We start from the raw sequence: 14988 nt of genomic DNA, 5'->3' as shown, positions 1-14988 counted from the left end.
AACAGGAAGAAGGTGACAGGGGGGCCTTTCTCTTAAATGTTGGCACCTGCAAATATTTTGATAACCTGTCACATGGAGGACCCCTAACCCAAGAGCCAATTTCCCCAGATGGCAACCATACATTTACCTATTTTCTAGAGGTGATTCAGGAGGGAGCATCAGTGGTCTGAGCCTCCAGAATTCCTGTTTCATGGATGGGAAACCAAAGGATTGTTTTGACCCAAGTTTATTATGATCTAGTCTCTTTCCCTTTCAGTGATTGTTTCAGCATTGGGTCCTTTAAGCAGAAATCCTCCTGAGCCTGTCAGCAGTGCATATGTAACTAGGTGGTGCAGCAGATAGAGCACCAAGCCTACAGTCAGAAAGACCCGAGTTCAAATATGACCTCAGACACGGATTAGTTTTGTGACTCTGGGTGAGTCACTTAATCTCTTCCTGCCTCAGTTTCCTCAATGATTAAAATGGGGATAATAGTAGCACCCACTTCCCAGGGTTGTTGCGAGGATCAAATGATATTTGTAAAGTGCTTAGCATAGTGAATGGAATGTGGTAGGTGCTAGATAAATGCTTTTTTCCTTCCCTTCCTCAGTGAGTCATAGGTCCTCTGTTCTGGATCACACTCAGGTCCTCAGAGATGCTACATTTCCATGGCCCATGCACATTCCCTATAGGCTCAATTGTCAAACTCAAATACTGAATTGAATTCATCTGTGCTACTGGCACGAATGAAGCAGTGGAAAGAACATTGAAGTGGGAGCCACAAGATCTGGACTGGAGCCCAGGCTCTGCTGTGTGAATTTAGACAAATCCCTTAACTTCTCTGGGCCTCAATTATCTCACTGACCAAAACAGAAATAATGAAACTTGCCCCATTTATCTCAAAGAGGTGTAGGAGATAATGCAGGAGATTTATCTGTAATCTGGCACAAGGAGGTTAAGCCACTGACCAAGGTCACATAGCTAGGTCCTGATTAGTGTGAATAATCAATGCCCTGAGGCCGTCACATGCTTTTGAATTCACACAAGTCCAAGTTACTTTTTACATAATGGTCATTGATTCCACCCTATTGGAAATACGCAGTATGAATTCAAATAATGTTAGATAGTAAGATTGTGGCCATTGAAGTTGAAGGGACTTTAGAGGTCATCACATGGGTGGGGAACCTGGGAGTCTTGGAAGTTTGGATTCAGCAAAACAGCCGTACTTGAGAACCTAGTGGGCCACGTGGGCCTCCAGGCTGCAGGTTCCCCACCCCTGAGACCAACTCTCATTTTAGAGATGAGGAGATGAAGGCTCAGGGGAAGTGATTTGCCTCAGAAGAAGACGTCAACATTCCCAAATCCATCATGTGAACCTACCTCTTGATGATAGTTGCTTCCATTTACATAAAGCTACAAAATACTTTCCTTTCAACTTCCAGTGTGGCTGGCCAGTCAAGACTATCTCCATTTTACAGGTGAGGAAACTGGGACTTAAATACGTAAAGTGATTTTCCTAAGCTCACACAGCTGGTATGTCTCATGTCTGTCATGCCTGGTATCCTCTCCCTCCTCCTCTCCACCTACTGACTACCCTGGCTTCCTTCAAGCCCCTCCAAAAATCTTTTACTAGAAGCCTTCCCCAACCTCTCTTAATTACATTGCCTTCCATCTGTTATTTTCTGTTTATCCCATATATAGCTTGCTTTTTATGTATTTGTTTACATGTTGTCTCCCCCGTGAGACTGTAAGCTCCTTGAGGGCAGGGACTTTTTTGCCTCTTTTTGTATCCCTAGTGCTTAGCTCAGTGACTGACACATAGTAAGTACTAAATAAGTGTTTTTTGATTAATTTATATCAGAGACTCAAACTGAGGTCTTTTGATTCTAGGTTCAGTGTTCTTTCCACCTCACCACACTGCTTTTTTTTTGCTCCTATCAGAAAGTTCTTGGAAAAGGAATCTTCTTCTCTTCACACTGCTAAAGGAGCATGAACAGTACGGTGACTTTGTCCTCACCAATCTTGGCTGCCCAGGTGTCTGATTACATGTGAGGAATTTTTTAGTCAGATTCTTCCTTGGAAATAAGCAGGCCTTCTCTTCCTCTCCCCTCCCCCAGCCTTTCCTCTCATTGATTTGGTTCCTTTCCAAATCACCTTGGAAAAATAGCCCAGTAGTGCTTGGTGTCAGGAGTGGGAGTCAGCCACAGCTGCCTTTGGGATTTTGTTCTTCTCTTGAACAGGAAGAAAAAAAGAAAAAAAAAACAACCCAGTCCCTTTCTCAGATAGCTCCCTTCTTCTCACAAACTGCCACACCAATACTGAACTCTTAGGGGGCTGTCAAACCCAATTTGGAAGGATTAGACCAAGAGAGACCAAACCAGTGCTAGTAGAGGATGATTGAGCCGGGTGGAGCTTGCATCCCAGAAGTCTTAGGGACTGGGGTGGGTCAGGAAGGATTTAGGAGATATTGTAGATTTTACCACTGGAGAGGACCTTACTGTTTTTGTTCAGTCATGTCTGAATCTTCATGACCCCATTTGGTCATCCCATCTTGGCAAAGATACCAGAGTGGTTTGCCATTTCCTTCTCCAGCTCATTTTACAGATGAGGAAACTGGGGCAAACTGGGTTAAGTGACATGCCCAGGGTCAGACAGCTAGTAAGTGTCTGAGGCCAAATTTGGATTTAGGAAGATGAATTTTCCTGATTCCAGGCCCGGCACTCTATCAACTTTGCTACCTAGCTGCTCTGGAAAGGGCCTTATCAATTATCTAATCCAATCCTCTCTGTTTACAGATAAGAAAGATAAATGACTTACTCTAGGTCAGCTAGATGGTACAGTGGATAGAGGGCCTGGAGTCAGGAATTCTCATCTTTCTGAGTTCAAATCTGGCCTCAGACATTTAATAGCTGGGTGACCCTAAGCAAGTCATTTAACTCTGTTTGCCTTAGTTTCCTCTTCTGTAAAATGAGCTGGAGAAGGAAATGCCAAACCACTCTAGTATCTTTGCCAAAAAAACCCTAAATGGAGTCACAAAGGGTTGGACATGACTGAAAAAGGACTGAACAACAACTGAAGGTCAGAAGGTATAAGTGGCCAGCATTCAAACCCTGGTTTCCATATTCCAAATCAAATATTCTTTCCACTTCTCTACAGCCTGGGGCCATCAGAAAGTACATATTATATGAATGTTGGCAGCAGCAGAAGACGAGACATTAACCTTTTATCCTTCTGGATTTGTGTGCCTAGGTTCCACCTCCTTAAGGAAGGTATTTATGTTCTTTTGCCGTTTTTCTCTTTATACAAAGTGTGTCCTTTCCTGGAAGCATCTTTCTTTTTGTGGGGTAATAATAAATTATATTTATATATTGCTTTATAAAGTACCTTATAAACTTTTTCTCATTTGATATTCACAATTCTGTTTTCATTGGGCATACAAAAGTGAAACAGTCCTTGCCCTCTAGGAGCTATGCTCTACTGAGGCAGATAATATGTATTTATGTATCAGTGTATATATAAATTATATACAAAATAGATAGATGGTGATTTGGGAGGAGGAGAGTAGTAGCAGTTAAGAAAGGCTTAATGGAGAACTGGCTCAAGAGGTGAGTCTTGAAGGAAACAAGGGATTCTATGTGGCAGAGGGGAGGAGAGTGAATTCCAAGCATCTTCAGTAGCCATTGAAAAGGCACATTATGTAGGAGGAAAATTAAGGCCAGTTGGACCATTCGGTCATCTAAAGAGAGTAATATGTAACAGACTGGAAATGTAGGGTGGGGTCAGGTTGTGAAGGGAACAGAAATGATATTTGCTCCTGGAGAGAACAGGAAGCAACTGGAGTTTATTGAGTAAGGGAGTAGCAAAGATTTACCTGGTAGTAGAATGGATAGATAAGTGCTATAGACTTAAAGCATACTGTTTCAATTTGTGGTCACAGCTTGGAGAATGAGATGGGATCAAAATGAGGTGGAAATCTTCAGCTTCCTCCCTGGCTGATTTTTGCTACCTATCTCTTTTGCTGGGCTCTGGTCCTACGCAATACAATTCGATCCAATTCAACCAACATTTGTTAAACCTGTGCAAGGAATTATATGAGACTCCTTGAAATATATAACAGCAGAGGTAGCTTTGTTTGACACTATGATTACTAACATCCAATGAAGAGAATTCATGATGAAAAATGCTATCTACCTCCAGATAGAGAACAGATAGGTTCAGAATACAGACTGAAGCATATTTTTTTCTCTTTCTCTTTTTTCTTTCAGAACATAGCTAATGCAGAAATATGTTTTACATGACTTCGTATGTGTAACAAGTATTAAATTTCTTGCCTTCAGTCTCAGTGGGTGGGGGAGGAGGTGGAAAGAGGGAGAAAATTTGGGACTAGAAGTAAAATAAAATTTTAAAAAATAAAATAACTTAAAAAAGTGATGAGGTGCTAGAGATGGAGAATCATAATATTGAAATGACTAAAGTTTTTTTTTGCTAGTTTTACTCAATTATCTTTCTTTGTTATACAAGATCTCTTGCTGAATGGGTTTAATCTGTAAATGATTGAAATGTAAAAACAAAATAGAGCAAGAAAACTTTTATTTTTTAAATCACCTCTCCAACTACCAAGTGAAAAGAAAAAAAAAAATTGCTCTGAGCCTCTAGGGGAATAGGGCCCTACCAGGCACAAGGCTACCATGTATCCACCAACTCAGGACACTTCTGTTTCTTTAGTAACTGTTTTTTTTTCCCTGAACTTAGGCAAATGAGGATACCAACAGTGAAGTGTCTGGGTTGTCAATGAGATCAGGAGATCTTTCAAAGCCACAGGAAGTCCAACTGGCAACTAGAACCAATAGCAGTAGCAGCCAAGTCCAGCCAACACAATAGCATCTGAGTGACTTGCTTAACTTTGCACAGCAGTGAATAGATTCATCAGCTGAGGCACCATGCCCTCTAAGGCACCAGCCCAACTGAGCAAGGGGAGGGGCTCTTCCAATACTAATGCCATATCCAGAAGCAAACTTGATGGGGATTCATCAGATGGAGAAAATGACTCCCAGGGTTAGAGGTCATGAAGGAGTCCTCCACTCAGCATGTTTCCTACACATGTGTCTTATTACTTTTGTGCCTCAAATTTTAACTCATTCTCCCTAAGAATTGTGTGTGTGTGTGTGTGTGTGTGTGTGTGTGTGTGTGTAAGGGGACAGTGTGCCTCCTGATTTGGGAGGATCACTTTATAACTATTATTCGTGTCACACTTTGCTAGGAAATACTTTTTTGTAAAAACTAAAACAAAACAAAACAAAACCATATCAAATAAGGAATAAAACAGAAAGATGTATGCTTTCAAAATGTATTTGCCACATCACGGAGAATTCCCTCCTGATAATAAGTCCCTTCAGATGCTTCTTTTTGCAGACAACATTGTGAAAATTACAACAAACTCCACAACATTGCAGGGCCTTCTAAATGAGATCCATAATCACTCTAAAGAGTTCTAACTATGTTTCTTGGCAAAATTATGCAGATGAAGAATGCCTGTTGTCTAGATCATTACATGACATTGTATAGGCAACCCATAAAACCGGCCCATCAGTACATACATGTTGAAGAGACGTTGCATATAGGCAGTGAACTAGACATAGAATTGAACAGGAGAAGGAAAATGTACTAGATTGCTTTGGGGAAACTGTTAGCTTTTTTTTGGATCCCAAGCTTCTTCCTGGAACAAAGACCCAACTTTTAAACATCAGTGATCTTGTAGGGATGCTATAGGGCTGTACTACAGTCACTAATGATTTAAGGTTGCAGGTCACACAAAGGGCAATGAAAAGGTATATGGTGGGTGTGAATCAGCTTTAGGATATTACCAATGAAGAAATGTGCAAGAGAAGCAATGCAAAGGATTTTGTGACCAGAAAAGGGGGTAGACCCATAATTTAGTGAGAGTGAAGACCAGCCAAATGATGGCCTGCATGTTGCATTGGTATCCATGCAACATTGAGAGATCTGAAAGAAGGATCATAGTTATGTTGGGTGGAACTCCTGTGGAACATTTATGTGAGAATATGGACAAGAGTCACACAATATGAAAGGGTGTGGATGGTTGAAATTTGCACTAGAGGGAGTACCTGTATTGAGGAAATCATAGTTCCATGAAAGTGATGGAAGTTCCAAATCATGTGCAAGACATTGCAGACAAAAAGATGTCGTCAACAAGAATCTATCAAGGACTTACTATAGGCCAACAATTGTGCGAAGCTCAATGTCAAAGAGATTGTCCTTGTCCTCAAGGATCATACATTCTAATGGGGGAAGATAACATGTAAATAATTAAGTGGATATATACAGAACAGATAAAAAGCATTCTTAGAGGGGAAGGCATTAACAGCTAGGAAAACTAGGAAAAGCCTACTATAGTGAGTGAGATTTGAGTTGTCTGGTAGGAAGTTAAGGAAACTAAAAGACAGAGGTGAAAGCACAGAGCATTCTTGGAGACTGTTTAATGCAAAGGTCCAGAGACAGGAGATGGAGAAGTAGTTCAGTGTTTCTGGGATGTAGAATGTGTGCAGGAAAGTAAGGAGGGAGAAAACTGGAAAGATAGGAAGGGGCTGGATTATGAACAGCTTTTAATGCTAAACAAAGGAGTTTATGTGTGACTCTGGACGTAACAGGGAACCTTTGGCGCTCATTGACCTGTTTAGCCTTATGTTTTAGAATATACTTTGGCAGCTGAGTAGAGGGTGGATTACAGAGGCAGGGAGACCACAGAGACAACTAGAAGGCCATTGTAATAGTCAAGAGAGAAGTGAGGAGGACCTGAACTAGGGTTGTGGTTATATAAGTGGAGAAAAAGGGGGTATATAATAAGAAATGTGGTGAAGGTAGAAGCGACAAGTTTTGGCAATAAATTGGATATATGGGGTGAAAACAAGAGTAGAGTTGAGGATGACTCTGCAGCTGTCAGCCTGGAGGTAGTGCCCTCAACAGTAATGGACAAGTTTGAAAAAGGGGAGGATTTGGGGAGAAAGTGAATAAATTCCATTTTGGAGATGTTGCGTTTGAGATGCCTATAGTATGTCTAGTTTAAAATGTCAAAAAGGCAGGTAGTGATATGGAACTGCAGCTCAGAAGAGAGGTTAGGGCTGGATATATAGATCTATATTGCAATGATAAGTGAAATCATAAAAATGTATGAGATCAGCAAGCAAAATAATATAGAGGAAGAAAAGAAGAGGTCCCAGACAGAACCTTGAGAGATACCTACAGTTAATGAGAATGACCTAGATGAAGCATTAGCAAAGAAGATGGAGAAGGAACAGTTGGACATGTAGGAGGCAGACCAGGAGAAAGCATTGTCATAAGCACCAAGTGAGGAAAGAGTGCTGCAGAGAAGCCAAGAAGGACCAAGATTTTTAAAAAGATCCTTAGATTTGGTAATTAGGTGAGCATTGGTAATTTTGGAAAGGTCAGTTTTAACTGAATGATAAAGTTGGGAGGCAGTCTGCAGAGGGTTTAAAAGTGAGTGAGAAGAGAGGATGCAGAAGCATCCAATGTTTCTTAAGAAGTTTAGCTAAGAAGGGGAAGAGAGATCTCAGACAATAACCAATAGGGGTGACATGATCAAGTATGTGTTTTAAGGATAGAGAAGATACAAGCAGCAGGGAAGAAGCTGGTAGGGGAAAATTAAAGAAGAGAGTGAGGAAAATAACTGGGGCAATCTGCTGGAGAGGTTGGGAGGGGATGGGAAAGGGGGTCCCTGTAGAGGGGTTAGCTTTGACTAATAGCCCATGTCTTCATCTGAAACTGTAGTAAAAGAGAAGATAGTGGGGGAAAGATAAGGAAAAGAGGAGAGAAGAGGAGCTCTCCACACACGGTCTCAATTTTTTCAGTGAAGCATAGATAAGGTGAGTCCTTGACTAAGAGGGCAAAAGTAGTTTTCAGGAGAGATGAAAAGGTTTGGAATAGCCACTGTGGGGAAAAGAATAGCAAATTGATTAGAAAGGAATAGAATATTTGCCTTGCTGCAGTGAAGGCCCAGTTGTGATTATATAACAAATTTGTAGAGGACCCAAACAGAGTTGTTTTGGGATTTTTCTCTAGCTCCACTTAGCAGTATGTGAATAGGAGCAAAGGAAGCAGATGGTGGGAAGTAAGCCAAGGCTGGGACTTGGCAAAACATGATAATAATAGCTAGTATGATCAGTGATAGGACAAGGGAGCAAGGGATTTGAGGGTGGAGGAAAGTATAGAGTTGAGTTTATTCACCAAGAGTAAAGATAGGGAAAGGAGGAGAAAGTAGCTAATCTAGGGGTGACAGCCTAGGAAAGAATTGGGGGGTGGAGGGATGGAAGTCTGAAAGGAATGGTGAGGACGAAGAACAAGTTTAGAGCTATAAGGCAGAAAGAAAATTAGAATCATAAAAGATTATGATCAGATAAAGGAGTTTCAGAATTTGTGAATAAGAACTTGTTGACTTAAGGGTCATGGCAAAATCCAAGATAAGACCATTTCTGGTCAGTGTTTAGTTGAGGTGGAGCGCAGGTACAAAACATGGGTGCTGAGTAGTGTGAGGAACTGGTAAGCTAGAGTATTTGAGTAAGCATGTATAGATAAACTTATATATGTATATACATGTGTATGTATGTACATACATATTTGTATAGATGTGTGTATATACATATATGTATATGCATGTGTGTATACATGTGTGTGTATCTCCCCTAGTATGAGGGCACAAATTGGTGAGGAAAGACTGAGATTTAGGCACTGAACTCGTGGAGGAAGGAAGAAGAATGCCCGGGGTTGGGGTGGGGGAGGGGGGTGTCAATAGATAATAGCCACATTATCTGAGTCGGATGCTAAATTTTAATAGTGTGAACTTCAAAGGAGGAGAGGTGGGAGAAATAAGACAGTCCCTCAAGGAGCTTTACAATATAGCAAGGAAGTTAAGATATGTAAACATCACTATAATACAAATCAGGAAACAGAAAGTACAAAGACGTCCAGACAAAACACTGAGAGATTCCTAGAGGAAGAACTCATTTGACCTGTGGGAATCGAAGAAGGATTCATGGAAAGGGTAGCACCCTGAAGAGTCATCGAGGATCCTACCTCTTAGATTCCTCAGCTGCCTCCAAAACACAACTCAGGTGCTACCTCCTATGTGAAACCTTTTTTGATCCTCAGGAGACTCCTCTCCCCACCCTCAAATTGGTCAAGATCTTCTCTCTCTTCAAATGATCTCACATTTACTTATCTGTATAAATTTCATATTCTCTGTGGTAGAATCCCCCTTGAGGGGGTTCTTTGAATCTTTAGTACCTAACATGGTGCCTTGTACACAGTAGGCAATGAATAAGGGCTTGTTGATTTGACTTACAGGTGGGAATGGATTTCAGAAGGTGAAGATAAGGATGAAGGGTGGTGAGTCCATTCCAAGTGTGTATGAACAAAAAGCACAGAGAGTAATGAAGGCAAAATGAGAAGGGAAGCTCATGCATAGTCAAGTTCGGCTAGAATCAGTAGTATGTGATGGGCAATAGCATGAGATAATCCTGGAAAGCTAGGTAGGCACAGGATTGTAAAGACCTTCAAGTGCTAGTGTAAAGGGTTTATGTCTTATTCAGTAGGTAACAGGAATCCATTAAAAGGTTTTGGGCTGGGAGGTGGTATGATCAAATTGAACCCCAAGTTCCATTTGATCCAGTAGAACCTTGTACTCAATCAGATGCCATAGTGAGGGAGTGGGCTGCTATTAGGATATCTTTTATAAGCTTGTGTAACAACACTGTAGAAAGCAGGGGTAAGTACTGCCCTTTTGCAGTGCTGGGTTCAATGAAATTCTCTGTATCTTTCATGTCAATAGCCAATTAAAAACTGGAAAAAGGAATATGACTAGGGAAAGAGGAAGGGAAAACTTCATGTGTATAGCTATGATAGCTCTGTCATCTAGCTATTAGTGTTAAGATTGGATGACTGCTTCCCCTGTTCTCAGGATGGGTCATAACGAATACCTTGCCAAGCCTGCACATAGCAGTGTTTGAGCCTGTGAGATGGACTTGTGCCAAACACCTCTGTGGAGATCATTGAGATGGGCGCACTTGTAAAATGTAGGGGTTAAACTAGATGGACTCTCTATTCCCTTTCAACTCTAAATCTATGATGCCAGAATGTCTGCCATAAACATGTGAAGACTTCCCCTGGCAGAATGGGCAGACAAGAACAATTTGTTCCAGCAGCCATGAAAGCAGCTGAAGCAGGCAATGTGGATCGCTTAGAACTTGGTCAGACATTGAAGATGCCAAGGTCATCCATTGCATCCCACGTCATTGACGTCATCCTAACTTTTGTCTTGCCACTGGACTTTGATGACTCTGGAAGAGAGAGTGAGGCTGGCGACTTTGTGCAGCTCTGCCTCACTTCAATCCAATTCACGAACAGGTCAAGACATCACCCTGTGATGTCACTGGTCCTCTTCAAAATGAAGGATGAACAACAAATCTACAATGCTAGGATCCTATGTACCATAGAAAAGAAGTATCAGAAGACTCTGCTGATTGTGTCCACTGTCCAGTGTCCAGAGCTTTCAATGAAGTCATAGGACCACAAGATTTAGAGCTGGAAGGGATCTGCTCAGGGACTGGTTTTTACCTTTTTTCATATCTTCAGCACTTAGTCCTGTGCCTGGCACATCACAGAGACTCAATAAATGTTTATTACCTGGCTGACTATAATTCTCTCTTTTTATAGATGAGCATGAAGAGGCCCAAAGAGGCCTCTGTGATTTGCCCAAGGTCACGTGGGAAGTAAGGGGCATAGCCAGGTATGAACCCAGGTCTTTGACTGTGAGTAGATACAAAACTAATGGAAAATGTGCCATTAGACTCATAGAATCCCACAGTTGGAAATGGCTAACTGTAGAGATCAATCTAGTTGAACCCCTTTTGCATGAATGCTTTTTTAACTACAGAGGAGTAGAACGATATATGGGTGTCTTTTACATTGCAGACAAGACAGTGGAGAGTGTGCTGGATATGAGGCCCTGGGTTCTAATCTTGCTTCTGACAATGACTGACTTTTCAAATCTCTTCAAATCTCAGTTTCATTTGTAAAATGGAAGATAAGAATACCTATATTGTTAAATGTTAACAACAAGCTCTCCAAAAAGCATAGTACATTTTAAAGTTTAATCTGCATTATTAACATTATTAACATTTCTTAACATTAACACTTTCTTAAGTCTAGACAATCAGCAAAACAGTAAGTTAAGCCTTGATTTGTAGCTGCTTGCTATCTCTGAGGTCTAAATCTCACATTATACTGCCTATAATTTACTCAAAGAGTTGAGAGATTTAAATGGGATAAATGCATACAAAATGCTTTGCAAACCTCAAAGCCCCATATAAATGTCAGCTTATTATATGACAGGCCATTTGGCCTCAACTTGGACATCTCCACTGATGGGTAACACACTACCTTAAAAAGAAATCTGTTGCATTTTTCAATGGCTTTAATTTTTAGAATGTTCTTCATTAAATTGAGCAAAAATCTTCCTGAAATTTCTACTCATCATCCTCACTTTATTATCTGGAACAGTATAGTATAGAGGAAAGAGCACTGGACTTGGAGTCAGAAGACCTGAGTTATAGTCCTGGAGGCAGTCAGGTGGTGCAGTAGTTAGAGCCTGGATCTAGAGCGGAGAAGATCTGAGCTCAAATCCCATTTCAGACTCCTTGTAAGATACAGCTAGTAATAGCTGTTTGACCCTGGACAAGTCACCTAACCTCTGTCTGCCTCAGTTTTCTCAATTGTAAAGTAGGAATAATAATTGCATCTACCTCCCAGGGCTGTTACGTGGATAAAATAAGAGAATTGAAAAGCTTTTAGAATAGAGTCTGGCACATACTTAGTAGGTGCTTACTAAAAGCTTGTTTTCTCCCTTCAAGCACTCACTAGCCCTGTGACCGGGGACATGTCATTCAAATTCTCTGAACCCTAGCTTCCTCATCTGTAAAACAAGGATAATAACTCTTGTACTCCTTGCCTCCCCAGATTGTTGTGAGGAAAAGATTTTGTAAACTGTAGAGAACTATATAAAGGATTCTGCATGACAGCTCTTCAGATATTTGAAGACAGCTATAATTTCCCCTCTAAATCTCTTCTCCAGACTCTCATCTCCATTTTCTTTAATTATCCTCATAGGACACCTTTAAGGCTCCTAACCACTCAGTTCATCCTCCTCTGAGAGTGCTTCAGTTTGTCAATGTCCCTGCCTTTGGGGAAGCTTACGCTCTAATAAAGGACATGACATATGCCCAGGAAAGATAGAAAGACATCTAAAGGAAGTAAAGAATTTGGGTACAAATGAATCTAAAGTAATCCATGGATGAGACAGAATAAGAAAGGTGGAGCAGAATTAATTCTTGGTTGCTTTTTGAGGGAGACCAGTTTCCAGTCAAATTCGGAGGAAGTTAAGGGCCTTCCTGATTCACTGCCTAACTTCGGAGCAGGTGCTTCGGCTATCTCAATTTACCCTCTTGTAGAATGGATATAAATCATCCCCAAGGGAAGAGGCAGGTTTAATAGCTGCTTTGCAAATCATTGGACTCCATGTAGTTACAGGGAGAGAATTTATTGACAATGCCAAAAACAATTACCCAAAGGAACACTTGGAAGAGAGAACAGTTGTTGGGGTTATGGAATGCCTAAGGGAATGATATTTATAAGTGAAATGGGGCTCCTTCTGAGAAGGGAGAATTAATGCTAAGATCCCATAGGCTGTTTTCCAGGAAAAAACATTTTTGATTTAGGCAGAAACTTCCAGGTAGCATTCTAATTTAAGTGGGAGAAGACCAAGGCTGGGATTCTCTGGTAGGTAATTCTAAGGTATCTGGGTCTGAGAGCAGCCAGATGGATGTAAGTGGTGGAGAGGAGGGTGGAAAAAACGATAAGCTGAAAATGGGAGCTTTAAAAAGCAGATCTTGTTAGCTGGGTCTCTGGAAGACAGCAGTGAAAGAGGATGTCATTTTACCCTTTCTTAGCTTTAGAATGGTGCCTCACAAACCAGTACAGCTCCACTTGACATTCTTTTCATTTGTCAATGCTCTTTCCAGAAGGAAACCAGGTGGGCTATACAAGCAGCTCAGGATGAGAGTTAGGGCTGAAACCTTTAAATGGATGACTTGCCCAACGTGACTACAGTAAGAAGAAGGAGCATTGGCCAAGTCTGGGAATGGAACTGTTTGACAGCCCTATCTTTCTTGGAACATCTGAATGAAATGGATTCTTTCGTCCACTTCTTGTCAGCATCCAGGGTCAGGATCCCTGGATTGGGAGTTAGATGTGAGCTCTTGCCCTGGCTCTGCTGCTAGCCAACTGGCTTTGGGGGAGTAAACTTCTCTGGACTTCTTTTTCTTCATTTGTGCAAAATGAGATGGTTGGACTGGATGAGCCCTAAGGATACTTCCCTCTCTGAAAGTCTATGATTCCAGCGGTCAGTCAAGTCAACAAGCATTTATTAAGCACTTACCTTGTGCCAGGCAGGCACTGTACTAAACAACCTCTGAACTAACACTACCCTGCTTAAAACTGCCTCATTAGTTGAAGTCCTGCTCTCACCCACACTATCCTGAGAAGCCAGCAGATCCCCATGCTGGCTGGTATAAAATCTGCTTCTACTCTCTTTTTCTTCCTCTGTTTTATTGTGTGAGATAAAATACGAGACTCCAGTTTCCAGATGTGCCGTTGTTTTCTTGCCACACATAAACAGCAGCTTCCCTTCTGCAAGTTTTCCTACTGAAGCTGATTGATTTTTAAAGAACCTGTATCTATGCCGTCTGTTTCTGTGTCCCCGAGTTACACTGCAGTGCTAAATATTCCAGTAGAACACTGGGAGGTTCCAAGTCCCAGGATCTGAGTCCCATTCAGTGAAGGAGAGAGAGGGAGAGCAGAGATACAGAGGCAGAGATACGGGCAGAGATACAGAAATAAAGACAGACAGGGAGGGGGATGGTGCAAGAGACCAACAGAGATAAAGAGAGCAGAGACTGAAACAGAGATAGAAGGGCAGGGGGAGAGTGAGAGAGATAAAGAGGAGTAGAAACACAGTCCTGTGAAAGGAGAGGAAAGGGGGCGGCTTCAGAGGGAGGGAGAGGAAGGGGAAGAAGCGGGGAGGAGGATAGAGAAAGGGAGATGGAGGCACAGACCTAGAGAGACACAGAGACAAGAGATAGGCAGAGAGGGGAGTTCCGTTTCCTCCCGCCCGCCCTGCAGCCTAGCGAGGGTTGCCGCCCAGTCAGTGCAGAGCAGTCTCCGGCAGTGAGGGGTGGGCTTCGTGCCTCGCTGGGTGCCGGGGCCAGGTTGCCCCCTCCTCCCTCCTCCGCCCTGCTCGCCCCCTCCCCCAGCCTCCTTCCCGCTTCTGGGCCCCCCACCTCTGGCGTCCAGAGCCCTGAGCTCCGGCGACTCCCCCGTCCCCGGGTTCTGAGCGTGCTCTGTCGTCTCCTCCTCCTCCTCGTCCTCTTCTTCCTCCTCCTCCTCCAGATGGGACAGCTTCTCCCTCCCAAGCCAGGCTCAGCTGCGGGAATGTTGCGGTGAACAGTAACCGGCCGCGGCGGGTGTGGACAGAACACCACCGGCCGGGGGCTCCCTCCGGGACCGTCTGACCGCATGAGTTCCTTTCCCAACAGAGCCAGGTAACAACTTCTCAGCGCTGTGCCCCACCTCCTTCCCCTAACACCCCCAGGGGACACATCTTGGTACCCAGCAGGTCCCTGGGGAAAAGGGGTAGGTAGGGGAGAGGGAGTGAGATTCAGCGTTAGGTGGTGGAGGGTGATCAAACTGGTGGGTCTGGGGGCATGGCTGCTGCAGAGACGGTTACATGGCTGCCTCTTACAAGTTTTCTCCTTACATCATTAAAGTTAACGGAGGGCATTGTAAAACTATTAACATGGACTGTTGCCTGGGCTGTGATAGAAGAGACCTGGTAGCAGCATGCCCAGGGAAAGCCAGGGGTGG

The 14988-nt window shown here is 42.6% G+C and overlaps 1 protein-coding gene across 2 annotated transcripts in view; it reads left to right on the top strand.

Moving 5' to 3' along the window:
* The first annotated feature begins 14392 nt into the window (after window positions 1-14392).
* The window catches only part of LOC114023019 (protein Aster-B), a 327519-nt gene continuing 326923 nt past the window's right edge, over window positions 14393-14988 (top strand). The window contains exon 1 of one of the 2 annotated variants that reach the window (XM_027835502.1): window positions 14393-14666. Coding sequence is in view for 1 of the 2 variants with exons in the window: in XM_027835504.1 (XP_027691305.1) it covers window positions 14641-14666 (26 nt within the window). In the remaining variant the exon portion in view is untranslated. The remainder of the gene's footprint in view (window positions 14667-14988) is intronic. The other variant, XM_027835504.1, reaches the window with a different exon arrangement.

This window comes from Vombatus ursinus, unplaced genomic scaffold (genome assembly GCF_900497805.2).
Source record: "Vombatus ursinus unplaced genomic scaffold, bare-nosed wombat genome assembly UNPS02014816.1, whole genome shotgun sequence".
Taxonomy (NCBI): domain Eukaryota; kingdom Metazoa; phylum Chordata; class Mammalia; order Diprotodontia; family Vombatidae; genus Vombatus; species Vombatus ursinus.
Note: the sequence above shows the minus strand (reverse complement) of the source record. Positions and strands in the feature narration are given on the sequence as shown.